Below are 15,461 nucleotides of genomic sequence, written 5' to 3'. Positions count from 1 at the left end.
ATGCTGTACAAGTGCCATATGTTAGAAGACAGTTTGAAAACCGATGCCAGCTAAAATAAGCAGTAAAACGAATATTCTTGAAAATTTCCTTTGAGTCATCGTTTAAGAAATTTCTGGAAGAAGAATTTGGACGGCACGGAATCGGTTGGACCCGCAGCCATCTGAAACGAGGCGGAACACAGAGATGCTGGGAGTTTCTGGAGCTGGGCACGCGGCAGAGAATGCGTGCGGCTTTGCTTTCCCTTCCATCAACGAGTGTGGCAAGCAGGGCAACCGACCTGGGCCTCAACGCCCATGGTCGCTTTAACAGTGGAGAATATTATCTTACACTCCGGAATATACTCAGCCGCGTACCCACAGGGAGGAAGCATCTGACCAATCCCGACCCACCATGTCATCCAACTCGAGATAAATGCGGCTCTTTCTCTCTTTCTGGTACAAATACCACCCCGTTTGCTCTGGTCGACAAACCCTCGGTGCCTTCTTCGCGCACCATGCTGGGCCGCGGAGCGGAGAGCGCACCGTCGCCGGGCGCCGGGACGGCCGAGAAGGCTCTCTCCTTCATCTCCCGGGGGTGGCGGGAGGTGCGCGACAACGCCGACGCAGATCTCCGGCTCATGCGCGCCCGCGCCAGCTCCTTCAAGAGTCTCGCCGATCGCGAGCTTGAGAACTTCTTCAGTTTTCCGTCCGCGGGGCTCGCCTTCTCGTCCCCCTCGGAGCTGGAGATCGTCAAGCGCATCAAGCCCAAGCTGTCCGAGCTCCAGCAGGCCTACTCCGCCCGGGATTTAAGCCGCAGGGTGCTCGAGAAGTGGGCCCCCAAGTCAACTATTCGGATCGATATGTCCTCCATACGGAGTGTTATCGTCTCCGAGGTGGATGAGATGGGGGAGATCTTCGGTCTCGGCGGGGACGGAGCTCGGAGTCAGAAGAGGGTCCTGTGGAAAGGGGAGGCGCAGGAGGAGCAAGTGAAGGAGTGGGATCCCATTCGAATCCTCAAGATGTGCCTGAAGGGGTTAGAGCGGAAGAGCCAGTCAACGAGCAACGAGTTGGTCGAGAAAGTGAAATTGAGCCTGGTGAGTGCTCTTCTTAAGTCAAGTCAATCCATCCTCCCTATTTCTTGATTTCTTAGGGTATCTCTTCTGCTGAATATGCTGAAACCATAAGCATTTAATTAATGGGGCCAGCTTGTGAATGAAGATGGAAATATTCGTGAATTTAAACTGTTTTTTTTTTAATTTCTTATATCAATCTCTCTGTGCGCTTTATTTATAATTGTGTTAGTAAAATACCTAAAGTTCTGCTTATAAACCTCCTCACCACTCAAATATTTAATCTCGACTCATTACTGTGAAATGTTGTGATGCAAGCCATTCGTAGGTTTAGAAAATCAACAACTATTAAACTGATCATTTTAGTTTAATGGTTGGATCTAATAAGTTAGTTTGATAGCAGATCATTACTGTGGTTGGATCATTTCTCAGATCTCTCAATTTGGTAGGTTGTTGCATTTGATAGCAGACCTAATATTAGGCATGTTGTTATGTTTCAAAGGTTTTCTTGCTACCATGAATTCTCACATGTTGTCAAATAGTGATCAGTCTCACCTATATTTGAACTTTACCTTCATTGGGTGAGATTGTGACACCTTAATTTAGTTTCATTGGGAAGAGAATGTATAAAGTTAGATGAGTGAACTATAATTTACTTGGCTTTAGATCTTAGATTGGCGATCAGACCTAATAAGATATAATTCAGTCCTCCCATCTGGGCATTGTAGATGACATTGTGCATTTTCTCCCACAATTTGTCTTCTATTTTTAACTTGGACTAATGTCTAATGTGTTGGTACCCTGTGGTAGTTTTGATGTGATCGACCAAGTCAGGTTAGATCCTGTTAGTATTTAACCCTTGTGTCTAAGTGTACAGGAGCTTAGGAACACAAGAAGTCGAGCGGAAGACGCAACTAGCGAGAAGACTCGACATGGGAGAGAGCCGACGAGCTCGGTGCATCCGAGGGACGAGGTGCTGCGGAAGAGTACACCGGCGTACGAGAAGGACGCACGTGGCGGTCCGAGGGACGAGAAGCCGGGGAGGAAGTCTGCTCGAGGAAAAGGCCGGAAATGGGTTCGGGTGAGCCCTATTCCGGTTGGCCGAAATCACCCTAGCAAACAGAGCAGCAGAAGAGCCAAAAAGGATCTGCGAAGTTGTTGGAGGCGCCTTCATTGGAGTTAAAGGCGCCTCTACGCCTTTCAGTGGGAAGGCGCTTTAACAGCGTTAAAGGCGCCTTCAACCCACATGGAAGGCGCCTTCAATCTAGCAGATTTGAACGTTGCCGAGGATAATGTTTTATCCTCGGCAGATAAAGTTCTAACCTTGAAGGCGCCTTAAACCTCTATTGAAGGCACCTTCAAGCTACGGATAAGATTCTACAAGGGCTATAAAAAGACCCCTGGACTTAGAAAATAGGTAACAACTTCTGTATTGATTTCCTAACTACTTTCTGAGCTTCCAACGAGTGTAAAAGGCTTCTCCGCCTTCAAAGAAGGAGATCTTTAGTGCGTTTACTTGTCTTGGATTAACAATCTCCCCGGTTGTAACCAAGTAATTCTTTTGGCCTCGTTTTTTTGGTTGTTCATTTATTCTATTTTTTTTGCACTACTAATCTGAGTTAAAAGTTGAGGAAGGTTTTTCTTAAACAGCCAGTTCATCTCTCCTCCCTCCGACCTACCTGGGCCAACAATTGGTATCAGAGCAAGGTTCGCTTCAGGAGGACTAATCGCCGAACGAAGCATATGAGATGGCCGGATCAAGCATCTACCCACTGAAGTTCGAGGGAAATTTCGCCAACTGGAAGAAGAAGATAGAGGTATTTTTCAAAACTGATTTCGATTTGCTTTAATAATGGAATTTGGTTTTGTAGCACCCGAAGGCAAAGAAAAATACCACCGGACCAACAAGGAGCAGGTTAATTTCGTGGAAAATGGCAAAGAAGAGTTCCATTTGCTAAGCGTCTTACTGCCACAAGAAGTCAATCGGATCGGAGCCTACGAGTTTGCAAAACTCTGGGAGAAATTTCTGGAACTACACGAAGGAACCTCGGAGGCGAAACTCGCGAGACGGGATCTGCTCAGAAACCAGATCAGCAACATTAAACTGGAAGAAGGCGAAACCGTTGCACACCTTCACTCAAAGATTAAGGAGCTTATCACTGGACTCACGAATCTCGGAGAAAAGGTAAGTAACCGAGATTTGCTAAGGTACGCTCTTAACGCATTCCTTAGAAATACTGAATGAGCATCATTAGTAGATGCTTATTATATATCTAAGGATCTAGATTCAACTACTTTAGAAGAATTATTTTCAATTTTTGAAGTCCATGAAGCGAGATGTGTAGGTCTGAACAAGGAGCATAACATTGCCTTAAAGGCAAAGGCGGATGAACAAGATTCAGAATCTTCTCTCGATGATAATGAAACCGCATTGATGATACGTAAATTTAAAAAGTTATGTAAAACTAAAAAATTTAATCAAGTGCTTATTATATATCTAAGGATCTAGATTCAACTACTTTAGAAGAATTATTTTCAATTTTTGAAGTCCATGAAGCGAGATGTGTAGGTCTGAACAAGGAGCATAACATTGCCTTAAAGGCAAAGGCGGATGAACAAGATTCAGAATCTTCTCTCGATGATAATGAAACCGCATTGATGATACGTAAATTTAAAAAGTTATGTAAAACTAAAAAATTTAATCAAGTGCAGGGTAGAAAAAGAAGGATAAGGTGCTACCATTGCAATGAAGAAGGGCATGTGAAAGATAACTACCCTAAATTGAAAGACAAGGACAAGAGCAAGAACAAGAAGCCGACCCAAGAGAACAAGTACAAGAATATGAAGGCGACGTGGGACGAAACGTCGTCCGAATCGGAAATTGAAGTCATCGTCGGACTTGCGCTAGTGGTAAGTCACCAAGAAGAAGGAGACGAAGCAAACTCATCCAAAATGAGTATCGAAAGCATCGATAAAGGGGGAGCGACATCGGAAGAAAGCAGTACTTCAGAGGGAGCTTCGGATCACGGGATCGACAAGGTAAGTAAAGTACGGTCTCTTCCTCCTGACAAGTTATTTCAGTTTATAAAACTATTAATAAAAAATTACTGTAAATTAGAAAAAGAAATTAAAGAATTGAAATTAACTCTAACTAAATCTTGTCGATTAGAAGACTTTGATAAAATAAAAAATGAAAATGAAAGCTTGAAAAATGAAATAGAAAATTTGAAAAATCGTGCTTGCTCAAATATTCAATATATTAGAAAATATAGTGGATTGAATTGGTACCTTAAATACCATAAAGGTCAGATTAGGAAAATTTCACAAAAATGCATAACTAAGAAACTTTTAATTAGGAATCTATATTGGGTTCCAAAATCATATTTGGATTGAATGTTTTTAATAATGACTTTCGGAGTAAATTAAATATTAAATTTCTTTAAGAGACTTTATCTAGAAAGTGGTTATTGTTCCAATATCTAAGAAGGCCTAGTACCTCACTACAGTTTGGAAACTAATCATTGAAATAAGTATTTAATTGACTAATTGTTAAGCATTTAGAAGTTATAAAAATACCTTAATTTTCAGTTAATATCTTTTTAAATCAATTAGATTTTTTTTTCATTTTTATTCTTAGACTTTTAAAAGTACCCCATTTTTGATGTGATCTAAAGGGGGATTAGTAAGATATTAAGTCTAGGGGAGAGTAGTACAACAAATTTTAATTTTGGATTTGTAAAATTTTTTACTTGCAAAATATTTTTATAACTGTTTTTTATTTGTGGTTTACCCTAACTGAAGTAGGGTTTGATCACATTAAAAAGGGGGAGATTGTTGGTACCCCGTGGTAGTTTTGATGTGATCGACTAAGTCAGATTAGGTCCTGTTAGTGCTTAACCTTTGTGTCTAACTGCACAGAAGCTTAGGAACACAGGAAGTCGAGCGGAAGACGCAACTAGCGAGAAGGACGACACGGGAGAGAGCCGACGGGCTCGGTGCATCCGAGAGACGAGGTGCTGCGGAAGAGTACATTGGCGGACGAGAAGGACGCACGCGGTGGTTCGAGGGACGAGAAGCCGGGGAGGAAGCCTGCTTGAGGAAAAGGCCGGAAAATGGGTTCGGGTGAGCCCTATTCCGGTTGGCCGAAATCACCCTAGCAAGCAGCAGAAGAGCCTAAAAGGAGCAGAGGCGCCTTCATTGGAGTTAAAGGCACCTCCGCACCTTTCAGTGGGAAGGCGCCTTCAACAACGTTGAAAGCGCCTTCAACCCACATGGAAGGTGCCTTCAACCGTGATTGAAGACGCCTTCAATCTGGCAGATTTGAACGTTGCCGAGGATAATGTTTTATCCTCGGCAGATAAAGTTCTATCCCTTGAAGGCGCCTTCAAGCTACAAATAAGATTTTACAGTGGTTATAAAAAGGCCCCTGGACCTAGGAAATAGGTAACAACTTCTGTATTGATTTCTTAGCTACTTTCTGAGCTTCCAACGAGTTTAAGAGGCTTCAAAGAAGGAGATCTTTAGTGCGTTTACTTGCCTTGGATTAATAACATTCTTGGTTGTAACTAAGTAACTCTTTTGGCCTTGTTTTTTTGGGTTGTTTGTTTATTCTATTTTTTATTGCACTACTAATCTGAGTTAAAAGTCGAGGAAGGTTTTTCTTAAACAGCCAGTTCACCTCCCCTCCCTCCGACCTACCTGGGCCAACATAATGTAGATTCATTGTTCAAGTTTAAGTATTTTGTGCACAACGATATATCGTTCTATAAATATTTTTTAATGTTGGTAAAGAAATCCAAAGTACTATATCTTTGTTTGTATCCTTGTCTCAGAAGATTACTTATTTAGCAGTAGGCACTCTCTCTCCTGAGATTTGATGTAAAATAAAATTAAAGTTATTTAAAATAAAATATTGAGATTCTTAAGTAGAATAAAATTAAAATCTAGACAATGAATTGATTAATTGTAAATCAATCCATTAGTATTCGCACCATTCCTACCCACCCTGAATAACTCGACTCGTAACAAGTTGTCGCTATCTTCCCTTTGGCTGTTCCAAGAGGTAGGAGTGGTTGCATCATCAACTTTGTTTCAACCTTCAAGGAACAAAGTTTCTTGTTAGCTTCCCTTGGTTATCTTTTCTAACAGGAAGGAACAATTCATCCTCATCTTCGTTTTCACCATCAAGGAACAAAATTTCTTCAGTATCTTTTCTTGATGGTTCCTTTCAATTGTAAGTGTTTTCTCTTCACCTTCGCTTTGACTTTTAAGCAGTTGAGTTTCTTTGTTGCCTTCTTCTTTGGATTGATACTTTACTATTTGTATCAACTACAATATTAATTCCTTGATCTTGTCTCAGTTTCAAGCACAAGAAGACTAGGGAAATGTTATTGTTGTTCACTAGGCTTCAGTTTTTATCTTGTACCTGTAGAAGGTAGGCTCACATGGCTCCACTTAAAGTAAATAAAACCTGGATTTGTTGGTTTTACTCTGGAACAACCTCTTATGCATATGGACTGAAATAAAATTTTGATTCTACTCTTTTGATGAGGTATTTCCTCCAGATTAACTGATTAAATTAGTTGTAGTGACTTCATACTTTTTAGCGCATATTACGCTTACCTAGCCCGGCCAAACTAGACATAAGGTATTCATTACTGTGATCAAGAGAATTTCATTTTTTTTGTTTTTTCATTTTATTATGGTTACTTTACTTATTTTCTTGTTTGAAAGAATATTTATTTACCTTTTACTTGTATTTCAGGGATCATTTGTCAAAGAGCCTCAAGAATCAAAAGTTGGTTCTGGTGTTATTTTGAGATCTTTTACTTTTTGTTACTTGTCCTATTGGATGACATGTTTCATCACATCACTGAAAATGAGATCTGATGCTGCCGCCTTTCCAATTTTTTTTTTTTTATAGAGAGTGGATAGTAGGCAAAGACTAGAGAAGATTGGCTGTTTGAAAGCAAAGAAAAATAGCCATCAGTACTTTAAAGAAAAATCGTTAGGGCTTCAATTGCTTAAATCATATATAAAACAAACTGTCAAATATTGAGACAAGATATTTATCTTTAAACATTGTAAGATTGAGCAAAATACTTTTAAGATTAGCACAGTATCTCTGTATATTCTATCTGAATAGACACAGTATTTCCATACATACTATCTGAATATTTGCTTTAACATCAAACTTCAAATTGCCCAAAAACTAGTGTGACCTTATTTATATCCAGAACTAGATTAAATCTATTTAAAGATCAGAATTTTTCTTAAAAGCAATATAGAAATAGACATGATGTATAAATACATCAATACCATAATAATTTCATGTGGGTTCATGGTAATGTGAATAAAATCCATCTTCATGAATTGTAATATCTGGCATAAATGTTGGCATTGATGTTGATGTTTGCCTCGTACAATAGATTTGCTATTGAATTGCTAGATGAATATATCTATTGCAGGAAATTCTACCATTGGACTTGCCTGAACTGTTGGCATATCTTGTTAAGCAGTCTGGGCCACTGTTTGATCACCTTGGAATACAGAGAGGTAATGCTTTCCTTCTCAGAGATTTGGGCCACTTGTTTGTGTGTGTGTGTGTGTGTTTTGCACTTGGGCTAGTTTTGTGTTAATCAATCATCTTGTGAGTTAAATACAACCTGGAGCTGATGGTGTTGGCTTAGGATGTCATATATATATACACAATATGTCTTAGAATGTCATGTATTTTTTAAAGAAACTTTGGGTATGTTTGGTTTAAGTTATCATGCATAATCTTAGTTTTAGGGAATAAAATATAACCTAATGTTGTTTGGTTTAACCTTTGAAATACCATTTTAGGAAAAAAGAATATGTAAAAAAGTTTTGATTTTTTTTTTTGTTAACACGCAATCATGTAAAACCTCACACTTCCAAGGTAATTACATTCCGGGTTATATCCCCCGTTTACTGACGTGGCGTGCATACTTCATTACCTGGGAGTCATTCTATTCTTGAACCAAACAAGATTAAATAACATAATCTGAGATAGATAACCAAGGTTATCAACAACCACCTTCAACCAAACATGTCCTAATTGTTTCTAAGTTGAGCATCTAATTAAGCTTTAGCAATGTCTAGTTCACTAACATCCATAGCTGTTGGATCTCATTTAGTGGGTTTCTATTGCAGATACATGTAATAAAATTATAGAAGCCTTGTGCAGGAGACACAAAGATCACCTTGTTTCTCATTCTCTTTCTGCAAAGGAGGCATCCTTGATAGATGAGAACATTGATTATCTTGATCTGAGAATCGCCAGTGTGCTCGAAAGTACAGGTCATCATTATGAGGGAGGCTTTTGGACTAATCTTTTAGAGCACAAGACAACAGACAAGAAGCGGCATGTTGCAATTGTAACAACTGCCAGTCTCCCATGGATGACTGGAACTGCTGTAAATCCATTATTTCGAGCTGCATATATGGCTAAATCTGCAAAACAAGATGTTACTTTGGTGGTCCCCTGGCTTTGCAAATCAGATCAGGATCTAGTTTATCCCAACAGTTTAAGATTCATTTCTCCTGAAGAGCAGGAAGCCTACATAAGGAACTGGCTGGAGGATCGGATTGGCTTCAAGACAGATTTTAAGATCTCTTTCTATCCAGGAAAGGTATTATGTGAAGCATTTAATGCTGCTTGTTTACCTTTTGCAGTACCATTGTTTTTAACATGTTTAAACTTGTTTTAGTTCTCAAGGGAAAGACGAAGCATAATACCTGCTGGGGATACCACACAGTTTATTCCTTCCAAGGAGGCTGATATTGCAATACTGGAAGAGCCAGAGCACCTAAATTGGTATCATCATGGAAAGCGATGGACAGATAAGTTTAATTATGTTGTTGGTGTAGTTCATACAAACTACTTGGAGTACATTAAAAGACAGAAGAATGGAGCTATCCAAGCATTCTTTGTCAAGCACATCAACAATTGGGTTACAAGAGCATACTGTGACAAGGCATGAGATTTGAAATTTGGTAGTTTTTGATTTGTTTAGTCAATTTAAAAATTAAAAAGTAATGTTCTTACTCAGGACGGTACTGGTATTTATTTGTGCATGGTACAGAAAAGTGGTTTCCTAATTTCTCTGCTAAATGTTCCAGGTTTTGCGGCTTTCTGCAGCTACTCAGGAGTTACCCAAGTCTATCATATGCAATGTTCATGGTGTTAATCCCAAATTTCTTAAAGTTGGAGAAAAAATAGCTGCTGAAAAGGAGCAGGGGAATCAGGCTTTTTCAAAAGGAGCCTATTTTCTTGGAAAAATGGTTTGGGCAAAAGGTTACAGGGAATTGATAGATTTGTTTGCGAAGCACAAAAATGACTTGGAAGGGTTCAAGTTGGATATATATGGAAGTGGTGAGGATTCACAGGAAGTCCAATATGCTGCAAGGAAATTGGACTTGAACCTTAACTTTTTCAAAGGAAGGGATCATGCTGATGATTCATTACATGGGTAATGTTTGGCAGGAAAAAAACCTAACTTACAGGATCTATGGTTTACCTGATTCTTCTCTCTTCATTATGAATGTGCTAATATGTTTCTGTCTTTCTGTTGTATTGGCAGGTACAAAGTTTTTGTAAATCCTAGTGTCAGTGATGTCCTGTGCACAGCAACTGCAGAGGCTCTTGCAATGGGAAAATTTGTGATATGTGCGGATCACCCATCAAATGAATTCTTCAGGGCATTTCCCAACTGCTTGACTTACAAGACTTCGGAGGATTTTGTGGCGAGAGTGAAAGAGGCCATGAACAATGAGCCTCAGCCTCTAACTTCTGAGCAAAGATATAACTTATCATGGGAAGCTGCAACACAGCGATTTATGCAATATTCAGAACTTGATAAAGTTTTGAACAATGAAGAGACTATAAGCTGCAAAGCTAGTGGCCCGAAGGTCAACAAGTCGATTTCCATGCCAATTCTCTCAGAGGCTGTGGATGGAGGATTAGCATTTGCTCATTACTGTTTCACTGGAAATGAGATCCTGAGGTTGTCTACTGGTGCTATACCTGGAACACGGGACTACAGTAAGCAGCATTGTATGGACTTGCACCAGCTGCCACCCCAGGTGCAAAACCCTGTATATGGTTGGTAATGTAAAGGTTAACATGATCATATTACTATTACTTGGATGGTTTCCCAGGTTTCATGTACCTTGACTCTTGATTTACCTGGCTAGTTGCTACTGGCATAAAGAAATATATATCTAGAGTCAATTGGTCTGCACAGTGCGATCTGAGATGTTGCGTGTAACAATGAACAGCTGCTGATACTAGCTACCACAGTTTGGACAAGATTAGGATGATATATGCAGCTCGTGGTCCTCAAAACTTGATCAGTTAGTCCATTATAGTAGTTGATATGTAAATAGAACTTGGTTTAACTTTATTATTTTTTGGATATTTATCATAGCAAAGAGGTGCATCACGCTGAGTCCACAGGACTTGTAAGACATCTACATCGAGCTAAAAGGTGTATTATTATTATTATTATTTATTATTTATTCTTATTCTTGTATTTTATGAACCTGGGAACAATGCTTATGCATTTCATACACAAGGCTCAAGAAAATCTTGGCAGTGTTTTGAATTGTAATTGGACTAACTCAAGCCAAGGTGGAGCCGAGGATAAGTATCTAGATGTTAACGGACAGGTTTGGTTAAGTTTCTGGTGTTAAAGGTTATGAAGATATGCATTTGATGATAGCCATGTTTCAAAGTCAATGTGGTGCTGCGGAGTGCTGTAGTTCTGGCCCAATCTTGATACAGGTCTGTTCTTTACCTATTCTTCAAATTTGTTAGGGTAATTTTAAAAATGCCCATTTCGCATTTTCTTTTTATTATTATATCTTGGAGATATTTTTAATGAAATTTTGGAAGAGATCAAGGAAAAACTGGTGATTTGAATAATTCCCCTTCTTTGTATTGCTTTTGAGGTGGAAGTTTCAAATTTCTCAAATTATTAATTTCACTGTAAGCTCTGACAAACTTTATCCGAATCCAATTGACTCGGCCAATAATTTGGTGTTGGTAAAGACCTTGGATATATTTCTTTTTGGACATTGATTGAACACACTTGAAATGTTCAGAAGTCTCATTCTTCTCCATTAGCTTAAAATTATGGCAACTGCCAATGTAATGATAATTATATATTGTTATTTGATCATCATTTGTTTTTTTTTAAATTGTTTTCATTATAGAAAACATATTCTCATGTATGCCATTTTATATATACTGTTTGTCTGAGTTTCCTTTAACTATAAAAAATTACTCAATGGTGATTATAATCCATATGTACGCTGCCATATGATTGAAGATTATTCATAATAAGGTACCATATGTTTATTTGTTGCATCGTTTTATATTGATTAGTCATACATTTGTAGATTAACTTGTATGATTAAATCTATAAATATATATGTGCAAAATGAAAGGGTGTCTCAATTTGACCATTTTAAGGTGCCTAAAATTGTATCTTTGTCCATAAATTAGCTTGCGGTTTAGATTAGAAAGGGAGGTTGAAAACCAAATGTGATCTCGAAAAAAAAGTTGACTAATGTAAAATCTGGCAAGAACAATTTTTTTTCATAAATAAAAAACATTAAGGGCCTATTTCTTATATATGTAAAATATCATCATTGGTTGTGTAGATAGGTACATTAAATGCTTCAACAGTTCGAAATTACTAGTTTTTTTTTTATTAAAATAAAAGGACCAGTTGGTTGGCATCTTGTTGTATATGACTTATATACATGCACTAGAAAGATACATTTGTGATATTGTATATTAATTTTCATCCATGCAAGTAAGGAGTTCACAAATTCAATAAGAATCTTAAAGTGGGCAAATTCTTATCAAGATGGTTGGGTGCTGTATATTGACTTTTTAACTTAAACCACCTTCAATCTTAGGAATTCCAAAAAACAACACATTGATTCTTGAATGCACAATTTATGTATATTTCTATTCAAAGATCTAAGATAGAGGTGGAACCAAACATATCTATATTAACCATGATATAATGGATATGCTCGCAAGCATTCCAATCAAAAAGATTGTGGCTTTGTTTCTCAACTAAGACATACAATGGATGAGTCTCAACTGGATGACTTAATATGCTTTTTGATTAATATCTATATTTAAGGAAACACTTTTAAGGGATTGAGAAAGATTTTATTAACCCTAGACATCCTAACATTATATTATGTGGCATTCATCTATATACCATTAGAGGAGGCAAATATATACAATGTAAGAATTAGTTCATTCAAATCCTCAAGCTATTGAAACATGGGTGTTCTTCCATGGCAAGCAAAAAGTTCGTAAGTGAGTTCCATGACCCTACCATTGCATCTATCAACCCCGTCATGTCCATATTGCCTAGAAGCAACTGATGCACAATTCCATACGGATGATTTGCATCTTAGTCTCCAATGAGAGTGTATATATACTCAATCATACAATTCTATTCTGTGTATATAGAATGATATTCTGTATATATACACTACCACTAGTACACAACAACCACATATATATTTGATTACTGATTGAAATGCAATATAGGAAGAAACCTAGCCTATGATGCCTGGTAATATTTGAGCAGCAGACCTCTGTCTGCCATGAATGCTGCTGCATTGGATGGATGCGCCATATAGTCGCTGCCTTCGCTTGTGAGGAAGCTTGAAGGCTGCACCACGGAGAGGGAGTGGTTCCCACTGTGTTGCAGGCCAAGCGTGAGGGACACCCCATTGCCTGAGAACCTCGGAGCAAATTGCTCCCTGAGTTGCCCAACCGAGTAGCCTCCGTAGCCGCCATGTCCCGGGTTCAAGGAGGGATGGGAGCTCTGTTGCTCCCCGACTCTCTGCCATCCATCCATGAGCTTCATCAGTAGCTCCTGGTTGCTCTTCGTGTCACCGGCAATGAGCTCCTCCTCACTCCTCCTCGCCTTCTTGGTAGCCAAAGGCTGAATTGCGGTGGTCGGGTTACTTTCCTGTTGTTCTACTACTGACTTGGATGGGGTGCTTCCATGAGCGTCGCTCTTGCTCGCCATGTCCTCAGAGGTGTTTTGTTCTTTATCTTTGACCTCCTCCAAGTACATTTCCTCCACCATCGGCTTCCACAGACGCACTCTCGCGTTGATAAACCAATTCGAGACCTGCGCCGGTTGGATTTGGATATTGAACATTGAATCTCTCATCGTTATCTACTGAATTTAACTGTATTAACTACCTGGCTCCTTGTCAGTCCTGTTTGTTTAGCAAGCATGAGCTTGTCTGAATCCTGCGGATATCTGCATCCATATATAAATTCATAGAGTTATCGCAGAGATTTATTGATTTGATTTGATTTGATTTGCTGATTTGAGAGGGCTTACGGGTGGAGGAAGTGCTCGAAGAGCCAGGCGCGGAGGATGGAAACAGAGCGTTCGGGGAGGCCTCTCTGCGGCCGCCAAGCGTTGTTCTGGATCATCCCCAGCTGCTGCAGCGCGGGCTGATGCTTCAAGTGGTGGTCGGTGAACCGAAGCCTGGACCCGACGGACTTTGCCTCTTCCTCCCCCAATCTCTTGCTCGTGGCCTGGATTTGGCCGGCGATGGTGTCCCGGAGGCACCGGAATTGCTTGGATATCGTCCGGAGAGCCAGCACGGTGTACGTCCTCGCTGATCCGGTGTCGGCGATGGCCTCGAACGAGGACACCACGGCTTGCATTTGGTGGCGGTACTGCTGGTATCTCTGTTCGACCTACATGTTGCTCGAGAAGTGTTTAGATCGATGAACACTCTGTTTTCGATCGAGAGAGAGAGAGAGAGAGAGAGATCATTAATTACTTCCTCGAGCATGTTAACGAGCTTGGCCTTCTTCATCCTCACTTCTTGCTTCTCGGCGGAAGAGAGATCCGGGGCCCGCTTCGCACTCGTGTTCTCCTCTCCACCGTCCGTGGTTTTGAAGACGACGGTGGCGGCGGGGTTCTTGGAAGTGGCCCGCTTTGTGAACTCATCTTTGAACCCCTTCCCGACGTTCACAACCTCGTCGAGCAACTGCTGCGCCGCCTTCAAGTACTTGGACCTCATCAGCAAGCCAGTTACGCCGTTGATCTTCGACTCGTCGGCTCTCGCCGGAGGCATCTCCGGTGCCGCCGTCTCGAGCTGGGAGAGGCTGAGAGACAAGCCTTGCTGGGAGGCGCCGGCCACTGGGCCGCGGCTCGACATCGAAGGCGCGGAAGTCCACAGGTTTTGGTGTAAGCGGGGGAGCAGGCCTTGAACTGCAGACGACACGCCGTCATGGATCGGCCCACCGCTGTCGAAGTCATGGTGGGGCGTCGGAGCCGAGGGCTGATGGACCGGGATGCTGACAAAGTGCTTCTGCAGGCTTATAGAGTTCACTGAATTACTGTCGATGGCGGAGTTCAGTAGGGCCATGTTCGGCGGAGAGGCCGCCACGTCGGAGTAGCCACCGACGTAGCTCGGATTCATGAGATAAAGCGTCTGCAGGCCGCCGTCCGGCTGCATCTCCGGCGCTCCACGGAAATAAGCCGCCATACTAGAAAATCAACTCTTTTCCCTCTAAATTAATGGGGAAAAATCACCATAATGTTTGAATAGATCTAAAAGAGGAAAATTAATCTTAGAACGCATAACCATGAACCCTAATCAATCTTGTAATTTTTTTTATGATCTACTAGAACTGAAATCTAACCAGAATTATTATAAGAAGATGATAAAGAAGTCATCTATATATTCTACAAGAACTTGGCAGATCTTGGATGGAAGAAAGAGGAGACAATTAAATGAATATTTTTAGGCAAATTATATATACCTGATACAGATGAGGATGAAATGAGAATGGAACTTTCAGAAAGTACTCATCTCCTACATCAAACATCTACTACTCAGAAGAGTAAGATGAGAGGTACCAGAGTCATGATGAGCAAATTAAACAACAAAACAAGAAATATATTTATAGTGAATATCTTATTCCACCTACAGTGTCTTCCCGCTGAAGCGAGAAAAATATAATAATAATAATAATAATAATAATAATAATAAGAAGATGAGGAAAGAGAGATACTACCTTTCACTACCAACATTATCTTTCCCCTTCCTTTTTCCTATTTCTTATTTCATTTATTCTTTTTTTTTTTCTAAAATGGCAATAACTTTTTGGCCTCGGTGAGTGATTTGACGCACGCTTTTCCTCATCATTCTGATGCAGTAGAAGCAGGAAGGGATTAAAAAACTATATTCATATTATTTATTATCTTTTAAGAACGAGGAAACGTCCACTTTCTATAAGTCACTGTTCTGTTCTTTTTAACTACGTAAAGATGGATCAATAAGATTAATTAACCATCTGTTCATCAGCTCCTTTGTCTCTAC

General features: G+C 40.0%; 2 protein-coding genes across 4 annotated transcripts; one reads left to right on the top strand and one right to left on the bottom strand.

Moving 5' to 3' along the window:
• Positions 1–206: 206 nt before the first annotated feature.
• On the top strand, positions 207–10,615 carry LOC122053263 (digalactosyldiacylglycerol synthase 1, chloroplastic-like). Of its 2 annotated transcripts, XM_042615233.1 has the most exons (7): positions 207–1,073; positions 6,814–6,846; positions 7,517–7,604; positions 8,226–8,704; positions 8,783–9,049; positions 9,195–9,544; positions 9,656–10,615. In XM_042615233.1, the coding sequence occupies exons 1-7, from the start codon at positions 222–224 to the stop codon at positions 10,182–10,184; spliced, it is 2,598 nt and encodes an 865-aa protein (XP_042471167.1). In that variant the 5' UTR covers positions 207–221; the 3' UTR covers positions 10,185–10,615. The 2 variants fall into 2 exon arrangements, with proteins under 2 accessions (XP_042471167.1, XP_042471177.1); XM_042615243.1 differs by lacking the exon at positions 6,814–6,846.
• Positions 10,616–12,290: 1,675 nt separating this feature from the next.
• LOC122053271 (BEL1-like homeodomain protein 1) lies at positions 12,291–15,050 on the bottom strand. 2 transcript variants are annotated; one of them, XM_042615264.1, is made up of 5 exons: positions 14,902–15,050; positions 13,914–14,648; positions 13,463–13,827; positions 13,318–13,378; positions 12,291–13,243 (listed from the first exon to the last, which is right to left on the bottom strand). In XM_042615264.1, exons 2-5 carry the CDS (start codon positions 14,622–14,624, stop codon positions 12,665–12,667), a joined length of 1,716 nt encoding a protein of 571 aa, XP_042471198.1. In that variant the 5' UTR covers positions 14,625–14,648; positions 14,902–15,050; the 3' UTR covers positions 12,291–12,664. The 2 variants fall into 2 exon arrangements, with proteins under 2 accessions (XP_042471198.1, XP_042471189.1); XM_042615255.1 differs by having other exon boundaries at positions 13,914–14,689; positions 14,902–15,042.
• Between the last annotated feature and the right edge of the window lie 411 nt (positions 15,051–15,461).

This window comes from Zingiber officinale, chromosome 1B (genome assembly GCF_018446385.1).
Source record: "Zingiber officinale cultivar Zhangliang chromosome 1B, Zo_v1.1, whole genome shotgun sequence".
Lineage (NCBI taxonomy): Eukaryota > Viridiplantae > Streptophyta > Magnoliopsida > Zingiberales > Zingiberaceae > Zingiber > Zingiber officinale.
The sequence above is the reverse complement of the archived record's forward strand: the minus strand, read 5'-3'. Positions and strand labels throughout refer to the sequence as shown.

What these genes read in the sequence shown, in the direction of transcription:
- LOC122053271 (XM_042615264.1), bottom strand. Translation starts at nt 14,624, where the DNA reads ATGGCGGCTTATTTCCGTGGAGCGCCGGAGATGCAGCCGGACGGCGGC. An exon ending in TCGTTAACATGCTCGAGGAA is followed by an intron (nt 13,828 to 13,913) that starts GTAATTAATGAT and finishes AGCAACATGTAG; the next exon opens with GTCGAACAGAGATACCAGCA. An exon ending in CAGGACTGACAAGGAGCCAG is followed by an intron (nt 13,244 to 13,317) that starts GTAGTTAATACA and finishes CAACCGGCGCAG; the next exon opens with GTCTCGAATTGGTTTATCAA.
- LOC122053263 (XM_042615233.1), top strand. Translation starts at nt 222, where the DNA reads ATGCGTGCGGCTTTGCTTTCCCTTCCATCAACGAGTGTGGCAAGCAGG. An exon ending in AAGAGCCTCAAGAATCAAAA is followed by an intron (nt 6,847 to 7,516) that starts GTTGGTTCTGGT and finishes TATCTATTGCAG; the next exon opens with GAAATTCTACCATTGGACTT. An exon ending in GCTGATGATTCATTACATGG is followed by an intron (nt 9,545 to 9,655) that starts GTAATGTTTGGC and finishes TTGTATTGGCAG; the next exon opens with GTACAAAGTTTTTGTAAATC.